Source organism: Vigna radiata, chromosome 5 (genome assembly GCF_000741045.1).
Source record: "Vigna radiata var. radiata cultivar VC1973A chromosome 5, Vradiata_ver6, whole genome shotgun sequence".
Lineage (NCBI taxonomy): Eukaryota > Viridiplantae > Streptophyta > Magnoliopsida > Fabales > Fabaceae > Vigna > Vigna radiata.
In genome coordinates this window covers 31,137,064-31,156,369 of record NC_028355.1, presented here as the reverse complement: position 1 = coordinate 31,156,369, position 19,306 = coordinate 31,137,064, and the positions used below count along the sequence as shown (strand labels likewise).

The 19,306-nt window shown below is 32.2% G+C and overlaps 2 protein-coding genes and 1 long non-coding RNA gene across 6 annotated transcripts; 2 read left to right on the top strand and 1 right to left on the bottom strand.

Moving 5' to 3' along the window:
- The first annotated feature begins 4,952 nt into the window (after positions 1 to 4,952).
- Positions 4,953 to 10,063, top strand: LOC106762692. 2 transcript variants are annotated; one of them, XM_014646723.2, is made up of 7 exons: positions 4,953 to 5,653; positions 6,217 to 6,524; positions 6,769 to 7,443; positions 7,793 to 7,921; positions 8,386 to 8,589; positions 9,194 to 9,394; positions 9,624 to 10,063. In XM_014646723.2, the coding sequence occupies exons 1-7, from the start codon at positions 5,386 to 5,388 to the stop codon at positions 9,744 to 9,746; spliced, it is 1,908 nt and encodes a 635-aa protein (XP_014502209.1). In that variant the 5' UTR covers positions 4,953 to 5,385; the 3' UTR covers positions 9,747 to 10,063. The 2 variants fall into 2 exon arrangements, with proteins under 2 accessions (XP_014502209.1, XP_014502208.1); XM_014646722.2 differs by having other exon boundaries at positions 6,733 to 7,443.
- A 954-nt stretch (positions 10,064 to 11,017) lies between these two features.
- On the top strand, positions 11,018 to 18,257 carry LOC106759980 (protein ANTI-SILENCING 1). Of its 3 annotated transcripts, XM_014643400.2 has the most exons (11): positions 11,018 to 11,299; positions 11,526 to 11,908; positions 12,595 to 12,763; positions 12,949 to 13,289; positions 13,696 to 13,722; positions 15,532 to 15,624; positions 16,165 to 16,243; positions 16,403 to 16,493; positions 17,734 to 17,842; positions 17,921 to 18,037; positions 18,146 to 18,257. In XM_014643400.2, exons 2-11 carry the CDS (start codon positions 11,549 to 11,551, stop codon positions 18,209 to 18,211), a joined length of 1,452 nt encoding a protein of 483 aa, XP_014498886.1. In that variant the 5' UTR covers positions 11,018 to 11,299; positions 11,526 to 11,548; the 3' UTR covers positions 18,212 to 18,257. The 3 variants fall into 3 exon arrangements, with proteins under 3 accessions (XP_014498886.1, XP_014498884.1, XP_014498885.1); XM_014643398.2 differs by having other exon boundaries at positions 17,921 to 18,236; XM_014643399.2 differs by having other exon boundaries at positions 11,295 to 11,356; positions 17,921 to 18,236.
- LOC111241706 lies at positions 18,222 to 19,120 on the bottom strand. The gene is made up of 2 exons (XR_002668022.1): positions 18,915 to 19,120; positions 18,222 to 18,546 (listed from the first exon to the last, which is right to left on the bottom strand). It is a non-coding gene; the product is annotated as an uncharacterized LOC111241706 (long non-coding RNA).
- Between the last annotated feature and the right edge of the window lie 186 nt (positions 19,121 to 19,306).

Genomic DNA, 19,306 nt, shown 5'->3' with positions numbered 1-19,306 from the left:
ATATATCTGTTTTTCAGTTGATACATTTTAAAAATATATATCGGATTATAGTAGACAAAAATATTCTCATATGTTATGGATTCTAAGTTTTAAAGTTAAGATATTTAAATAATTTTTATTCTTAAAATAAAAAAAACTTAAATGTTTTAAAAACTTAAAACCAAAATAAACGTTAAATATAGAAATTTAAACAAAATATTAATTTGTTAAGTATTTATTTTGAAAGAAAACTCAATTGGGTTTTAAAATGAGAACCTATTATATATTAAGAATCTAAAATACAGGAGTAAGACTTATTCCTACCCAATTACATCTTTTAAGCATAACTATGGAAGAAACTAGTTGTTGGTTTGTCTGAACTTGAGTTATAATTTTATGTTAATACTTGCCAACTAAAAGTATTAAGAAAAAGTAAAAATAAATAATATCTTAAAAAAATATAGAGTGTAAAAAGTAAGAAATTTTTTAAAAAATAGTTCTTTACCTAACTCCAAAGTTAAAAGTTAATTAAAAATGTTCTGAATAAAAAAAAAAGTATAAAGTTAAGAAATGAACACTGAGCTTACAAAACCTATGAGTACAGTGCTGTTACAGCCTATGAAGAAAGTAAAAGGTAACCCTTGTGGTATTCCATTCATTCTCTAATATGTATGAAAATAAAGTGACATAAAGAACAACAATTTCTTTGGACTCTTTTAAAATGAAAATCAATTTTCAAATAAAATTAAGAAACATTTTAATTGATGAATAAAATTAAGAAACATTTCTTATATAATGTCTTAATTTTTAATTTTTATTATAGATAAAATTTAAATTTAAATTTACTCTTACATTATTAAAAATGAATAATAATAACTTTTGGGGATAATTTTATTCTACCTAAAGAAAAGTGACTGATTAAAAAGTGATTGGAATAATGTACATCTGAAATCATAGCCAATCTTTTGATGTGTCCCATTTTAAAAGTAGATTGAGGCACCCTTTTGTCTTATGGTGTGATGTTATTATGAAAAGGGAAATAAGCATTTTAATACAAAACATGTAAGTGTGTGAAATTATTATTGTATAATTAAATACATATTTACATTAATTAATCATGGTAACATCTCGTATTAGTATAATTACACTATACATTAAAACTAGAGCTGTCAAAATGGGTAACCTGGCTCCACCTCGCCGGATCCACCACGGGTTGGTCACATGGTGAGTCAACTCAACCCGGCTCATTTATTAGCAAGTCAAAAAAATCTGAATTCGACTCGACCCACCACAGGTTGGTGGGTAAACGGGTTGGCTCACTAGCCCATTTAATTAGAATTTTATTTTAAATAGAAAAAATTACAAACTTTCTATATTCAAATTTTAACAAATTTTATTCCCAAAAAATGATGTTAAACTGAAGACAATTCAAAATAATAATAAAAAGTACAATATAATCCAAATGTCGTCCAAAAACAAATACAAAAAACATACAAAAAAACCTGCTCCTTGAAGAATTTCAATGGAGAAGTAAGAGTGACACCACCGTAAATGAAAGCAAGTTCTGTGAAAGTGACTTATGAGAGCATGAGTTACTTTTTTGGTATACACAGTAAGTGAAGAGAGTATTTTATTTTTTAGGGTTTTAGAAATAAAATAATAAATTAAAAAAATAAATTAGGTAGGTGGGTTAGCGGGCCAACCCGACCTACCATGGGTTAAACCCACATGAACCGAGTTTAAATGAACAGGGTTAAAATTTGATCCGCATAAAAAAATTTAATTTTTTCAAACCCAACCCGACCCGAACCCGTATTGAACCGGATTAGCTCCCGAGTTGCAATCCATTTTGCCAGCTCTAATTAAAACATTACATAATTAACATCGACAATAAACAAGAATAGAAACATGCATTATGTATTACAATCCTCCATAAAAGATTTATATAAAATTTTTTTGAAAAAGGATAAAATTTATCAAATACAAAAGAAATATATATATACATTTGTAACTTCCACTCTCTATCCTCACAAACAATCTCACATTTATCTATTATTACTAATTTCTCCTTAGGTATATCATACATAACAGTAGATGAATTAATTATAACACAATAACAACATAAGCTAGTGAAATCGTGATAGACCATACAAAATATCTTCAAAACTACAAAAGAATATATATTTACTATAAACTACTTAAAATTTCATAAAAACTTCACAAAAGTTACATATAACCAAGACTAAAACCACTAATATTATGAATACTAACATGTACTCAAATATTTAAAGAAAAAAAAATCGACGTAATAACAACAAAATATTAAAAAATATGTTTTAAAAATATAATGATTATTAGATAATGAAATTAGACTAATATAAAATTACATTTATAATTTAATCTTTAATAGTAAAAAATAATTTAGACAAATGTCATTTATAAAAGCATTATTATTCTTAAACTACTTTTTAGATCACACAATGATATTAATTTGATATATAATGAGTTATAGTAGTTTTTATCACAGAGTTACATATGTTAAATATTTACTTTAAATCTTATTAAATTTGTAATTATGTAATTTAAGTTCAGAATTATTGGAAAATATTTTTTTATGATATATATATATATATATATATATATATATTATGTAGAAGATAAAAGACGTTATATCCTAGTTATAATTAAAGATTTTTTCCTAACTTTATAAAAAAACTTTGGTTTACTTATTTTAAATTTAAGAATGTATTTTGGAAGGTTCAAATTTGATGAAAGGCTTTTGTGGTTATATTTTCTTGAATGTAATCCTGCAAATTTTACATGCAAAACTTATATACATCTATGAAAAGTTGCTATGCTTTTCTCTCTTTTTTTTTAAACTTTTTTTTTTCATATATTAAAAAGAGTTTGAAGAAAGGAAAAAATCATTATACTTACGGGAAAGGATTAGGAAAAAGTAAATTATCTTAAATTTTTAGTTTCTTATAATCTTTCTTTTTAATTTTTCTGTAAAATTTTAAAACATGCATTTGCATTTTTCAAAATCCAATTCTACGTCTTAAAAACTAAGATAGTAGTTCAAAATTAATCAATTAGATTCTTCATTAATGTAATTTTTTTTAATATGAGTTTATATCTATCTATCAATATAAATAGATCGATATATAGATATATAAACAGGTAGATATTTATTTAGTGTTGATTGCTTTGAAAAGAGAAATGATGATTTTTACTTGATTATCGTGACTCTAAGTATTGAAACTAACAAAAAAAGTAAGGTGTAAATAACATTTTCAATGATATTAAATACAATAATTTTATTGCTCCAAAAATATCCGTTGCCGAAAGAAAAATAAATAAAATTATTGCATATTCAAAATAATAATAATAATAATAATAATAATAATAACATTTTCCCATTCCTGAACAATATTTAAAACCAGTGACGGCGTTGATTACCAATCTTTAGTCTATTATCGTACTGAAAAATATGTGTTCTCTTCTTCCTATTTTTAATTCATTAAAACAATAATGTCGTAATCAGGGCAACTATGAACAATATGAATTTCACGAATATTTAAAGTCATAACATAATTATATAATTTTAATTCAAGCCATCGAGATATTCGAAAGAAAAATATATATCAAAATTCATACGTAAACTTAATAATCGCAACATTTCATTACTTACAATCATAATAAATTATTTAAATTATTGTTATTAATTTTTTACGGAGGAATAATTTGAATATGGCTGCAAGAAGGCCGTTGAAGTAGGAAGCACAACCAACGGATACCTTCAATCTGAAAGCATGGACTAACCGTTCAGAAATAATTAAATTCTTTTTTATTTATTAATTTAATTATTATTATTTTAATACGTACAGAACAGAAGAAAGAGAGTATATAAAACATAAAATGATTCTCACTCATCCCACGTGGCAACCACCAAGCAACCGAACAGAACAGGCTGTGACTGAGTGGTGGTGACGGTGACTCATGCTTTGCGGGGCCCACTCGAATCCATAACGGTTACTCATTCCTCCCTCTATTTTCGAATCAAACATATCTACCATTTTTATTTTTATTTTTAATTTTTTGAATAATGAACTCACCTACCTACCAATCACAAATTAGGTTTAATTAAAGATGAAAACACAGCTTTTGCAACCCTCCTAAACTAATTTTCATTCATGAATAAATATTCATATTCACAACTCTGACCTCGCAAGTTAAATTATTACAGGGACTGATTTTTAAATTTGTAAAGTTTTGTTAACATGCACGCGTGGCCTGCTTCCTGTTATATTCCAATTAAAAAATTTCAACTGAGACCGTTTCATGGCTCAAGAACATCGTGCCGTTTGTACTTTTGCAATATTGAAAAATTCCTCTCACACTTTTCACTAACTTCAATTTTTCTCTTTATTTATTTCATTTTGCTGCACGCAATGATCTTCGTGATGTTACTTTATGTTAAATTATCAATTTGGGTCAAAGCTCATAAGAATACGAAGGAGCAATGCTTTTATTTTATCTCAAACATAAATTAATTAAGCAATTCTTTCAATACAAGAATCATCAATATAATATTTTAAGGTCAAATCAATGTTTTTAATCTTGAAAAATAATATTATTTTAATTTAACATAAATGTTTTAAAATTTAACGAGCGTTACAGAATATAATATTTAAAATTGTATTATTTAAAAATAAAGAGTTGCATTAATAGTGTGAAATTTGGTGTAAGGATAAATGAACGGGAAGTCATACATTAGAAAAAAAGAAGAAGGGCCAGCCTGTGCTTGAATTGAATAGTTAAAATTTTTAAATAATATCATTGTAATTAACCAATGATGATTTTCCGTCTGCCAACAGAGCAAGTGATAATCAGTGGTTTATTAAGTATTAAAGAAAGATTTAATAGCGAGATCAATTAAATTAATCACTAAATAAATAAATGAGAAAGAGGAGGAAAACATAAAGAGAAAGAAAGAAGAAAGAAGAAAGAAGAAAGAGGTTGGAGAAGGCGAAAGGCAAAGGGGATTTTCAAAACTCGTGAAAAATCTGAGAGAGGGCTTTTCAACGTTCAAACTTTTCTCCCCTCTCTTTCTCTTTGTTCGTTCGTTTCCACTCGAACCCTAGTGTCGCTTATTTCATGTCTTTCATTTTCTCTAACACGCAATTATTCCGGCGAAACTGAACTTCCGCCGCCGAGAATGGCCGCCGAGTCACCGCCGGATAACATTGTACTGAATTTAGCTAAGTCAGGGTTTCAGTTGGATATCGGATTCGGAGATCTCTGTTATTCTCAACACTCAACTAATTAATTAACCGATTATTCTTTTTTCTTGAAACCACGTCACCGTTTTCGGCTGGCGGATCTCCAATTGTTGTTGGAACTGCCATGATGGTGAGGGGAGGACAGTGCTTCGAGAAACTTCGGCGGTTTGCTCGGACGGTTTTCTTCGTGGCGGCATTGGTGGCGTCGCTGCTCGTGACGTCGCTGCCTGTGCTCGTCGCGGTTGTTGACGTGCTGGTCCCTTGCGTTCTCATTTCCAGCTTCACCTGTGTCAAGTGCTACGGCTTCAAGGAGCATTTGCGTCGTTACACTTTCAAGAGCTCCTTGATGGATATTCCTCTCGTTTCGGTCGTACGATCCTTCATCATTATCTGTATGATTCGCTATTCCTATCCTTTTTTACTTGCATCGTGTATCACGTGGAACAAAGATGATGATGATCCTTTTCAAAGGATCACTCATCGTGCTTCTGATGTTACATTATAGTAACTTTTGATTTTCTCGTTTTTTTTTCTTGAAGTTAAGGGTGTCGAAAGTGGAGGATACGTTGCTTAATTTGTCTACCGAACCATATGTTCTTTACTTTGCTTTATTTTACCTTCATATTTCTGTTCGTTAGTTTTTTTGGGAAATCATTTCTCGTACTTGATGAAACAGATATCAGATTGTGTTTCAACAGAGATGGGCGCGTTGATGAGAATATATTTTTTGACTTAAATTAGGAGGCAGAACTATCTCCTTTCTAAAACCGTTTGGCTGGAATTTATCACTGAATGATTAATTATATTTTTCTCAATATTTATTCTGTCTATGGAATCTGTATGAGGAAGCGCTAGTTGTAGCGTCTCTTTCTGCGTGTTAACTAGTGTGGCTTTATATATCCAAAGGATTGGTTCTCATATTGTGCCTTTTTTCTGTTTGTTTAAATGGATGCAGGTGTTTATTCTATTTGTGATGGCCCGGCTCTTTCGCATGGTCCTTATCTTGGAACTGTGACACTGTCTTCCTTTATCTCAATTGTCCTCCTATCTGTCAAAGCCTGTGTTTTCTCAGTAAATTCTCAGATTGAAGCAGAAGCTACTATTTCCCCCACAAGACAGAGACTCCATTTAAAGAAGTCATGGGGAATGCCTGTCTTATTTCTCTCGTCAGTTGTGTTTGCTCTTGGTCACACTGTGGTTGCTTATAGAACCAGCTGCAGAGCAAGGAGGAAGCTCATGTTTCATAGAGTTGACCCCGAAGCGGTAAGTTTGTTTTCCAGCCATTGGAATAGCATAATAGTGTTGTTTCTTTCATAGAGTTGCCATCACCCTTTGGATTTAGGTGATGGCAACATATTCTTCCTTCAGCTCCAAAGAAGATTTTTGAACTTATGAAGCTTAAATTGGTTATTTTGATGATACATATGGTAATTTTTATTTTATTTTTACTTATTTATCTTTAATTAAGCAGGTGCTTTCCTGCAAAAATGTTTTCTCTGGTTATCAGAAGGTCCCTCGGTCTCCAGTTCCCTCCGAGGGCAGAACCCCCAAAAGTGACGGTGAAATGAAAAGGAAGCCTTTTGGAACAGCTCGTGATGAAGAACTGCCACTTAGATTACTTGCAGATTCAGAGAGCTTATTCATCCCCTGCCAAGGTCTTACTCTCCATTACAAGCTCAGCTTGCCTGGTTCACCGCCACTTAACATGTCCTCAACATTTTGCTCCACTTCATCAGTGGCTGGGGGCTTGTCAAAGTTGAATAGACATTTGACTTGCATATCTCCAAAATCCCATCGGCAACTCTACCGGAGCTATAGCAATCAATTCTATGGATCATCTCTACATGCTCCTCTTTTAGATATTCCAGTAACCTCTCCCCATCTTAATGAAGAAATCCCTGTTTTGCATCTAGATGAAATTCGTGAAGATGAGGACACCATTAAATTAGAGTCTTTGTCTTCGGAGCAAAATGTAGAGGACATTGGTCAAGTAGGTATTATTTTGATACATGGGTTTGGTGGAGGCGTCTTCTCTTGGCGACATGTAATGGGACCTCTAGCCCGGCAAAGTAATTGCACAGTTGCGGCATTTGATAGGCCTGGTTGGGGATTGACTTCAAGACTGAGCCGGGAGGACTGGGAGAAAAAGGAATTGCCCAATCCTTACAAACTTGAAAGTCAGGTGATTACTATGAATCCTTAACATGAGTTGTTAGAGCAGTTATTTTATTTTCTCTAGTTTTATATACGGTTCATTTTGAAGTAGATACTGGAGCTTTCAGTTCATACATGTTGCGATTTAAGCGCTGAAGTAGAGTCTCATCCTAAGAAACTAGTCACCACTTTAGTTTTTTTACCATGCTCAATTTTTAAAAGAAACAGGAATTGTTATTACCTTAATACATGAGAGCCCAACCCGGAAGTTTAATTCGTTAGGTGGGAGAATAACACGATTAAAGTACCTAAAGACTAATTTAGTTTGTAATCTGGGTTTATCTTATTACAAATCTGACTGATTTGTGTGTTTCCAGGTTGGTCTCCTTTTGTCTTTCTGTTCTGAGATTGGATTTTCTTCGGTTGTTCTAATTGGTCATGATGATGGAGGGTTGCTTGCTCTGATGGCTGCACAGAGAGTTCAATCATCAATGAATTCTTTCAACGTGAGTATTTTTTCCTGCTTTCCTACTTCAGTTAGTATCTTAATCAATGCAATTAGCCGTGTTAGCTAGTATCTTAATAAAAAATTCCTGTAAAATTTCCAGCCTAACAAATGGGGCTTTAAAAAAAATTAAGCAATGTGAATTTTTTTTGTAGTCTTAAATAATTTATTTTCGACATGAATGTCTGATCACAATATACTATCATAATTTGCATACATATTCATATATCCACGCCTGTTGTGTCCAATGCTGTAATTATGCAACTGAACGACCGAGAGAGATAAAAAAAACTGGATTCCATTGTATATAGGTTTATGTATGTGAAGGTTTGACTTTTATTTGATTGTTACATTCCATAAAGTTTTCTGATCAAGCTAATAGCCACACTGTTTAAGGCTATATTTTTTGTGATTAATGTGCATTTTGCATTTGATTAATTTGCTGGGCTTGTTTTTGTCATTCAGGTTACAGTGAAAGGGGTTGTATTGTTAAATGTTAACTTATCAAGGGAAGTTGTTCCTTCCTTTGCTAAAATCCTTCTGCATACATCTCTTGGAAAGAAACATTTGGTCCGTCCCTTACTAAGAACAGAAATCACCCATGTGGTGAATCGGCGGTCATGGTATGATGCTACCAAACTGACAACAGAAGTTTTGACTCTATATAAGGTGCGTCTGTACCTTAAACTACATCTATAGCTCTTCTTCCTTTTGTAAGTTTCAAACTGCAGAAATAATTGTTTAGAATGTAAAATTATTACTTCATGTAGAGATAAATGGCGTATATTTAACTAACGAACTACACTTTACGAAGGATACTTGTGGTTCATGCTTTTTTTAACATTCTTTGGCACATTGAATAATAATGTATTAGTTTGCATAATAAATTTTGATGATATTATTAGATTTACACATGTTCTTTTCTAAAAGTAACTTCTATGAATTTCGTCTGTACCTTAAACTACTTGTGTAGGAGATGGTCTTCATTTTGCAAATTTCAAACTGCAGAAATAATTAATTGGGTAGAATTTAAGGTTATTACTTGATGTTAGAGATAATGGGTGTATCATTGAACTCACACGAACTTCACTTTCCGAAGGGAACTTATAGTCCATGCTTTGTTTACATCGTTCGGGATATTGAATAAACACATATTTGTTTACATATTTTTTTATTATATTATTAGTTTTACATACGTTGTTACATTTTCTTCTTTTTACGTGTTTGCTCATTTTGACTTGTGTTATTCGTGACTGTTCTTAAATAATTTTAGGCTCCGCTATACGCAGAAGGATGGGATGAAGCGCTTCACGAGATTTGTAAATTGTCATCGGAAACCATCGTCTCTGCAAAAAATGCAGACACATTGCTACAGGCTGTAGAAGACATTCCAGTGTTGGTCATAGCCGGTGCCGAAGATTCACTCGTCTCAATGAAATATTGTCAAGCAATGGCCTCCAAATTTTTAAATTCTGTAAGTATTCTAGTTTCTGTGTATTTTATTAATGCTCCACAATTTGGGAACGAGAAGTAGGGTGTTCAAGGGTAGGAAAGATGGAGTGGAAATGGAAGTAGGAGAAATATACTTTTCTCATTTCCCCTTTTTACCGTCATATCTTTAAACTTCCCTAGCATTTATCATGACACATTATTAGTTTCTTTTTTAAGTTGGCTAATATTTCTATTTTCCATTCCGCGTGCAGAGACTGGTTGCGATATCCGGATGTGGTCATCTACCCCACGAAGAGTGTCCAATGGCGTTGCTTGCGGCTATATCACCCTTTATTAATAAACTTTTCAATGTATATAACTCTGAAAGACAATAGGTTTTTCATTTTTAGGTTCCGTCTATTATTGTAGGGCGTTTTGTTCTTATCTGTCTTGTCCTATCATTTTCCTGGCATCATCATCCTCTTTCATTTCTTTCTTTCTAAGCAAATAGTACTTCCAAGAGAAAGAGATCGAAGGCATCTCTTGGTGTTTTTGATGTGTCAGCTTTAGGTGTTTTAGTTGTCGATATTTATACTCATTTGAGTTGCTTGTCATTTCCCCTTAAAGAAAGCGGGGATATGAGTAGTAGATATCCATTTGTAAATTTAATTTATAATGTTGCTTGATTTTCTACTCGAGAGAAATTATTTTATGTTTGTGTTTTTAATTTTTATCTTTGCTGTTTAGGACCGCGAATTGAACCATTAGTTTAAATTAAGTTATATGAATTTATTAGAGACATTTATATATTTTGTTTGTTCAGGTATACGGAGGATTAGAGGTGTATAAACTGCTTCCACACAAGTTAATGTTACATTTTTGTATATTCTCTTACCATCTAGTTTTCGACAATTAGACCTTTTGATTACACTGCAGTTAAAAAAAATTATTTTAAACTTTATCAATGTCTTATTAAAAAAGGTTTGTCATAATACCATAATAGTATATCTTGTAAACTAATAGGCATAATACATTTTTAGACATCATAAAATTTGAAAAATCTGTCCTTTTCTTAACAAATTATTTTACTAGGAAATGAAGGTATAAAAAAATTGACATGTTTATGAACTATATATTTCATATACATTCTTAAATATTCTATACCGTTAGCTCGTAATCCATAAGCACACATATCCTGTACAAAACAGTTTTATATAAAAGTTGAAAATACTCTATGCTCATATTTTAAGTCATAAACAATGATTAATTGTTGGTAATTTAATTTTTAATACAAGTTTTTCAACCTGATATTATTTTTATTTATATTAAAGTTTAAGAGGTAAAGATGCTAGAAAGATAAAATTTGAATGACCAGAAAATGAACATTTTGTAAAAGAAGTGAAACCTAATTCAAAGAAAAACTGTTAAAGAAATAATAATATATTGTCATTAATAATGCAAACTAATAACAATGCAATACAGAATGCAAAATTAGATATTCGGATTATAAAGTAAGTAGCTTCAATTTAAATTGGGAATTTAATCATTTTAAATATTGTTTAAAAATAATTTCAAAAGCTTGATTCCATCTATCTAAAATAAAAACCATACTCTTATCCAATATATATTTATATTTTTTTATGGTAACAGAAAAAATTGCGGATTGAAACGAGAAAATCTTGGAAAGGAGATTCGAAATGCAGTTATTGCCCACACCTCACGACCACCATGCCTACACGACTTGTCAACTCAAGCCCTGTACGGACAATGAGAAGCGACGTCGTTTTCATTTTTCATTCCCTCCTTCCTCCACTCTCACACTCACTCATCAACCAAACATGCAAACCCCATTTCCATTTTCTGCTTCTAACAACCTCTCAACAATCAAACGCTTATTATGTTGTGCATGTTTGCTTCAAATGGAAGAAGCACTTAGCGCCAATCAAAGGTGACACACTCAACTTAAGCTTTCTTTCTATTACAGAAAAATTTCACCACTCCTTTGGTGAGTGAGTTAGTGAACCAACGAAAACACTCTCGCTTTCTTTAGTTTCTCTTTTCACTATGTTGTCGCTTACCCTTTAGTTAACTGTTCATCTTTCATATTCACCCTACGCTGTTTTTCTTATGATTTATTGCTTTAAATAGTGTCTGATTTATTTATTATGTCTCAGGTTTTTGCATTTGTGAGTAGAAGATGTCACGCCCATTATCATCATCGGAAAATGTTGGAGAAGTGATAGATTTTAAGTGGGGCAAGAAGAGGGGAGTTGGTGTGAAGAACAAGGACACTCATTACTATGAGTCCTTCGTTTACGAGGGTGTCGAGTATTTTCTATATGACTGTGTTTACTTGTTCTCTACAGACCATGTTGAAACTAGCATTGGCAAGCTTATCAAGATATACGAGAGACCAACTCGTGAAAAGATGATCAAAGTTGTTTGGTTTTTCCGACCCATAGAAATTCGTAACTTTTTGGAAAATTATCAACCCTGTTGGAATGAGTTGTTTTTGGCATCTGGTGAGGATAAAGGTCTTTCCAATATCAACTACCTGGTAATTTAATTAATTAGTTGCTTGAACTCCTGATTCTATCTGCCGCATATTGATCTTGTTCATTGCTTAGTTGGTTATGGTTTAAGATTGAGTTGGCGTGAATGTTTATTCTGGGAAGTTATTTTAGTTAAATGTGACGTTTAAGGTGATAATCAGGGACTTATTTGTTTGAAGTTAATATGTATTAGTTTATTTTGGTTGGTTGAAAATGGTTCTTAACCAATCTTTTGTCAATGGCTGAAATGAGCATTCTGTACCATGATTTGGTTGGTTATAATTTATACAGAGGCTTATAAAGTAAAAGCTTGTTTATGATGTGGGGAAATGGAGTACTGAACATCAATTCTTTCAAGAGACATACTATATGCTCACAAAGAATGTATCAAGTCTCAACAAAAATAATGTTAATTTTAAAAGGTTCTTGAAAGGGGAAGAAAAAGATTGAAAGCATGTGCATTGGTCCACAGCCATGCTAAGGCTAAACTTCCTTTTTGAAGTTTTGAAATGGTTATTAGTTTGGTTTGCTTTATTGCACTGTTATATAATTTTAGGAAGAGCTAATATATCTTTTTCGTTTATGCGGTACTTTGGCCGTAGATAACGTTTGATATAGTTGAAATTGAGTCTTTGTCGTAATAAAGAAGTTTGTTGATTCATTTTCCTTCATTTAAAATTTTGTTTTTCAGGAATCAATTATTGGAAAGTGCAATGTTGTTTGCACTTCAAAGGACAAGAGAAATCCCAAGCCATCAGAAACCGAGTTAAACAAGGCAGACTACTTTTTCAGTTGCACGTTTGATGTTGGACAACGTGTAATCATTGATAAATTTACTAATGAGATTGATGGAGTTAGAGGTCATTATCTTGTCTTATATTTTGTTACCTGCTATCTTAGTTAAAATTATAGTGTTCACGTCACATATTGAACTATTTGGCCTGTTGATCTGGAGCAATTACTGATCTTTCATAATACAACAACCTTTTAGCAACTCAAATTAGCTTTAACACTCACCTTAGCCCACTGTATTACTGTTCTGCAGTGGAGCAGTTCTTTAACAAGAGAAGGGTTGATCGAACCAGTAATCATCTAAATTTTGGGACAGATATTAGACCTAAAATTGTGACTAGGACCTGTCCTATCTCACATTGTCAAGTTAACGATAAAGCTGAAGGGAGAACTTCTGAGAATACTTTTCCAAAACAATCATCAGTTTCCTATCCATATAAAAAGAGGAAGATTACAGAAGAGAAGCCAAACATTTGTCAAAGTAGCAAAATCCCTAAGGAAGAAGAAATTAATGAGAAGAAGGTAGAAATCAAACAGGATGAAAAACTCAACGCAGACAAAAGAGTTATTGATGTAACTGAAAGGCCAGATGCAGTAAGTCCATAAAATATTCCATGTCAGGTGTCACTCATCACTCATTTTAAGTTCGACAAGTGATAAATTAGATGAAGTGAACCATCAATTCAGTTACAACTTATTTACTTTTTTTGGTGTCTTGTGAAAATTAACTTTACAAATATTTCAGATATACAAAAGGTTCATACAATGATATATTTACGATGTGAAGCTTGTTTTCCCTTTTATTCATTGACTACAATGATAAGAGTCCTTAAAATGTACAATATTGTTACCTTTTCTAGATATAAATTATTTAACTTGAGATCCAGACTTCTTAAGCAAGATAAAAAGATTGAGAACCTTGGGAGAACATATCATATATGTGATCTTTATTGTGGCTTCAAATATGATTCTAGTCATAGTTCTGATTTCATTGTTGCAGGACAAACGAAAGTGGTTTAAGAAAATGGTGAGTTCTTATTTCTTGATATTGATTATAAACTTGTGCTTTAAGCTTTTATCATTTTCAAGCTTTGGGTTAATGTACAAAATATGTTCTTCCGTGTTTGTTTCTAGGAAGTACATTCATGTAATGAACCGTTTAACATTGCTAATGTCTGAAATATAGGACACTGAGACAATGCAACATATCTAGTGAGAGGGACATTTTTATGAGTAAAAAAAAGGTAAATCTAGACTTTACAAACTTACATGAATGGTCAAGATTTAAGTGGTATAATTTTTAAAAAACTCACATGAAATAGTTGTTTTAATCTTGTTCATTAATGACGATTAATATGTATTCCTTTCAGTCTCAAATAAAAGAAAGCACTTTGACTAAATATGCTCCCTATGAAAATTCACCTTTTTTACGATTATAACTCTGACAAAAGTATATTAAGAGGCATTACATATGCTAATGAGTCACACAAAAAGATGTCAAAGAGATTAGTTTTTAATATTTTGTTGTATTTTAAGCTTATTTTTTAAAAGTCTGTGTATTTGGAAGTGTTGACTGAAGGTTTTTTTTTTTTTTTTTTTTTTTAAATCAACGGAAGTCGACTGAAGTGTTAATGAATTTGTATCTCTAAGTGTTGAAACCAGATCAATTTTTTTTTAATTGGACACTTAATGAGAAGCGTTTTGACACGTGAGACAAGTTTTTGGAGAGTGCAACACTTCAAACAGAAGAGGAACTGGTGCTTCATAGATTTAGATAATAGAAACATAGTGTAAAAGAGCATATAAAGTGTTTGTATGCTGTAGTTTATTTACCTTTTTCACAACTTCTACGCCGTATACTTTGGGATCTAACTGGTTTGCTTTGTTTACTGAAGTTATAGTGGCCGGAATATGCTTGTCTTTACTTACATTTATCTCTACTATTCTGATGTGAAAACAGCTCACTTTCCATTGGCAAGTATATTTCCAGAATGACTTTCTACACGCTTGGACATAACATCAATGATATTAAGATATGCCTATGACTTAAATTATCTGCCAAATTCTAATTAGTTTCTGAACATTTGCTCTGTGCTAAAGAATCTTTTTTTTTTTCACTTGAAATAATCAGGCAGTTTGATGATTAACAATTCCAGCTATATTAGCTTAGAGAAATTTGTTTGTAATTGAAATGCTACTATAGTTATTGTGGTCGCCCCTTCCGTATATAGTTTTTCTTGATTCTCCACATTTAGGTCATTTTCCTATCAAGTCATTAATTTTTTCAATACAATCTCAATGAGATCCTTTCAACTTTGAGTGGTTAGTCTACTTGCGATGTTGGTTCAAAGCTTACCAAACTATTTGTGTGCCATATCATTCACTTAACTGAATAAAGCATTTGTTAGTCACTCTATAACAATTGCATGTGGCCACTTTTAAATGAGTTTTTGCTAGTTTAGTACACTGACAATTGCCTAGGTTGGTTTGAAATAATGTTGCTTTTCTTGGGAGTAACAGCCACTGCGCCCCCCTAAACGTGGTAGGTGGTGTCGCTTTAGTTTCTGAAATTAAGAAATTCTTGGATAAGTCTGTTAATTACTTAGTGTCATTGCACTTTCTAAGTATATGTTAGTATTATTACTTTAATCAAATCAAAAAATTTTGTTTTTGAACTGTTACAAAAGAAGTTTATTTTATAATGGAACAAAATGAATGAAGTGAAGTTCCTGCTTATTAATCATTGTAAAGATTCCGGTTCTTACCTGTGTCGAACCATACATATAGTACAGATATACTATAGGTATGCTTGATTTGTTGTTAATTGCATTTGTAGCCTTGGGATGATAGACTGCGGAGAGCTCAAGAATTGGATACCTTGGTTTTACTGAATAATCTGGATCCATCCTACACATCATATGAAGTAGAGGTATACTGGATCCAATTTTTCAAATTCTTAAGTTGTTTTTTACTTTCAGCTGAAGAGAGCTTTTTTATATTTTTACTTGCCTACTTTATTTGCGCATTGAACTTTTAAAGATTACAAGCCTATAAGATTGTAATCCGGCTGTATGGAAATTTCAACATCAGTAGACACAGGAACAGTTGTGGATTTGTATGCAATATGACAAATGAAGAGGGAAATTCTTCTATTAGTTGAAACTGAAATAATATATGTACTAATATAAAAATTTAAATGAAGAAACTTAGATCAATTTCCTTACACCTTTGCCATCAGGTTCTCCGATTATTGTCCTATTTAAAATGGCCTATATGTTGTGTGTGGATGTGCTATGCATGACTAGACAATTATCAAGTAATTGAAAGTTAAATCGACGTGTTAAGACAATCGGTTGTCCGATGAACTATTTTTCTTCGTAAGAGGAACTTTAGGTTTAGATTATAAATTAATCTGGCCTGTGTCTAGTGGTCTAGTTTTTTAATTTCTTTTTCCTCAATTCTTGTTCAGGATCTTGTTTGGTGTGCTCTCAAAGCAAAGGTTCAGGCAAGGATGATAGAATGGATCCCGAGTTCCAGTACATACTATGGTATTTACAAATATACCTTTAAAATCGCCAAACAGTCCCATTTTAAAATTTTTGTGGCTCTTTTATTCGTATCATGAAACCTATAAATTCAGTGGGGGCATAGTAAATGTTGTGACTTTTTAGATCCTCCATTTATTGTGATCTCTCATCTATTGACAGGTAGAGCATTTGTTATTTTTAAAACAAAATGTGAAGCTGAATCAGCAATATCCGAGTTAAACAGAAGATTCCTTAGTCTTGGAGAAGGGAGGTATCGCATCTCTTATTTTTATTTTTGATGCTGAATTACTCTCCTAAGATTCATGTATCGTTTCAGTGATAATTTTTCCTGTTTAAGAACTTTGGGGCATCTAGGTAAGCTAACATCTTCAACCTCATAAAAAATTATATTATGAGGTTGAATATTTGGCAAATAGGAAACTCTGCCCACTAGCTGCATTATTGTTGAGCAATCCCGGAAGGTGCTGCATATGCTTCCTGCATGTACTTGAATGTTTATTCAAATTATTGATGGTAAAGATACACAAATCGATATTTATATGTCATCCTAGATCCTTAGGCTTGCAGCTGAATGGATTTAATATCCAATTTATGCAATAATCATTATTTCCAGGTCACAGGCAGTTATGTTGATAGTTGCACACCACCTAATAGGTTCTACTTCGTTTATATCCTAATGGTAAATCTCCAGATATGAAAGTCACCACAGAATAACGGCTAAGTTTATATTTCTTCACTAAGAAATAAAAAACAAAAGCAGGGATTTTGAACCAAAGGTTTAACCTCAACATTTTATAATTGATCTTGTGGTAAGTATTAAATAATGGAAAACCCTACATGTACCATCTGTTATTGCAATGGAAGGAAGTGCATATCTTATTAGATGGCTTTGATCTTTTATAACTTTTTAAACTTTCCATTATTTATCTATATCTATCTATCTACGCATACAAACACATACAGACACACAATAATAACAACAAAGCCCTTATCTCACTACGTGAGGACGACTCTATGAATCACAAAATGCCATTTGGTTTGCTTTAAAAATCAGAGTTTCAAGAATATTATTTACCATGAGATCAATAACTACTTCCAAACCACACATTTCTCTTAGCACTTTCATAAGTACTCCTCTCAAATTTCTCCCATGTTAACAAGTCCAACATTCACTACCATATAGAATAGTTGGATGGTAAAAATTGCATTAGAGTCTGTTACTATGGAATTTCAAACAACTCTTGATGCCTCTTTCCATACTAACTATCTTTATTTTCTCTATCATTTTTGTGTAATTGATTCCAGATATTTAAACTCAGAAAAATGGATCTTTGACCAATTTTACTTAGGTTCATATTACCCATATCTTGCTAAAATTACAATAATGCATTTATTGTCTTGCTCTTAAGCAAAAACCACCTTGTTTCCAAAATCGATCTTCTAAGTCATTTTATACTGCATAGTATGTACTGTTCATAGATTTTCTACAGGATTGTCAGTGCCATGAAGGGAATTCTCCGTGAGCCTGACAAGAAGAAAAAATTCACTGGCCATTTGGTCATTGACAGAACTGCGCCTCAAAGGCAAAACCAGGAGATGGTAACCTTACTCACCTAATTCATTCATTTACCCATATAAGAAAAGAAGTTTTAAATTGCGTGTTTCCTGCCTTTACAGAGAAATGCAGTATCAACCTCCCATTGCTCTCAGCCCAATACAATAGAGTACCCGATGTCTATAGAATGGTTACTGCATTATGCGAAGTTTAATGCATGTTGGAATGCACTATATCAGGTGGAGCATTGTGAAGAATTATTTCTTGCAATATATCGCCAATGCATCGCATACTATCTTATATGCCTATTCCTGTGGCTGGTTTCACATATTTTCTTTGCCTTGCAGCGACAAATGAAGGAGATACAAGATGTGAAGAGCAAGCTTAAAATGGACAGGAATTTTTCTGACTAGTCATTCTCAAATCGAACTCGAAAGAATTTTGCTTTCCAACTTTTTTGTTAATCAATAGCAATCTAACCCAATTTTGAGGGGCCTGTTTAGGTTCTTTTTTCTCAGATACAAGGAGAAATATAGTTAGGATGGATGCATCTTCTCAACTTCTCCACCTATTTTGTTCCCACCAGAGACCAACCTTTGTGGCTTCCACTTCAATGTCTCAACTGGTGTCAAGTCTTGTGCTTACTGTATGTGCATTGTATTTTGAACAACTTTGTGTGAATACATGCAGAATTTTCTTAATACAGTAGTAGAAATTATCCTTTCAATCAAAGCTTTCTTGTTCTTGTCTGGGAAATAGAATGGAAGAGATGTAAATTGGTAACTATTTCAATATTGAAATTTTCGCCTTCAATACAGTATTTTACATTTCCTATCTCTGCTCAAATATATTCCCTGTTATCTAACCCAATTTCTCTTTACCAAAACATTTACAATTCAATCTTTTTCATGCAATCGAATTAGTCAAATCATGGTTTATTTTCTTCAGATTTCTCCATTAATAAAGTCAATTGGTTGAATCAGTACAAAGCAAGGATCAGAAGGGAATGCAGACACTGTTAGAAAAGTGATTATCTGTACAAATTACTAAGTATATATTATTAATAACACATGGAAATCAGTGTACATAAGAGGATATTGAATTTGAGGTTTTTACCTTGTTTGTAGTTACTTTAACCTCTTTAATCTCATCTTTTGAAAAGCTGAATACTGAATACTGATGCAGACGCCGTCCTCGCCTTCCATAGGTACCACTTTCCTTCCTAAAATGCAAGGTACATTCAGCCCTTTCACATTCGAGTTTATTTGGGCCCTCAATATAAGCTTAGTTACACGTTGGGCTGTTTCTTTCTACACTCCATAAATTTCTTCTCGCACCCCATTAAATATGTGAATTTCTAGATTTTTGTTTTCGGGAACATACTACACCAATTGATGGAGTGCAGAGCCTGAAAGTTTATAAACTTTGACAAAATGGGCACTCTATCCTAATATCACTCTACCTTTTTGGATTACCCAACTTAGAGTTTTATTTCCTTTCATTTCCAG

Excerpts from the sequence above, each read along its gene's own strand:
- LOC106762692 (XM_014646722.2), top strand. The coding sequence starts at position 5,386 with ATGATGGTGAGGGGAGGACAGTGCTTCGAGAAACTTCGGCGGTTTGCT. Across the intron at positions 6,525-6,732 it reads ATAGAGTTGACCCCGAAGCG|GTGCTTTCCTGCAAAAATGT; the intron begins GTAAGTTTGTTT and ends TTAATTAAGCAG. Across the intron at positions 7,444-7,792 it reads CTTACAAACTTGAAAGTCAG|GTTGGTCTCCTTTTGTCTTT; the intron begins GTGATTACTATG and ends GTGTGTTTCCAG.
- LOC106759980 (XM_014643398.2), top strand. The coding sequence starts at position 11,549 with ATGTCACGCCCATTATCATCATCGGAAAATGTTGGAGAAGTGATAGAT. Across the intron at positions 16,244-16,402 it reads GAGTTCCAGTACATACTATG|GTAGAGCATTTGTTATTTTT; the intron begins GTATTTACAAAT and ends ATCTATTGACAG. Across the intron at positions 17,843-17,920 it reads AAAGGCAAAACCAGGAGATG|AGAAATGCAGTATCAACCTC; the intron begins GTAACCTTACTC and ends CTGCCTTTACAG.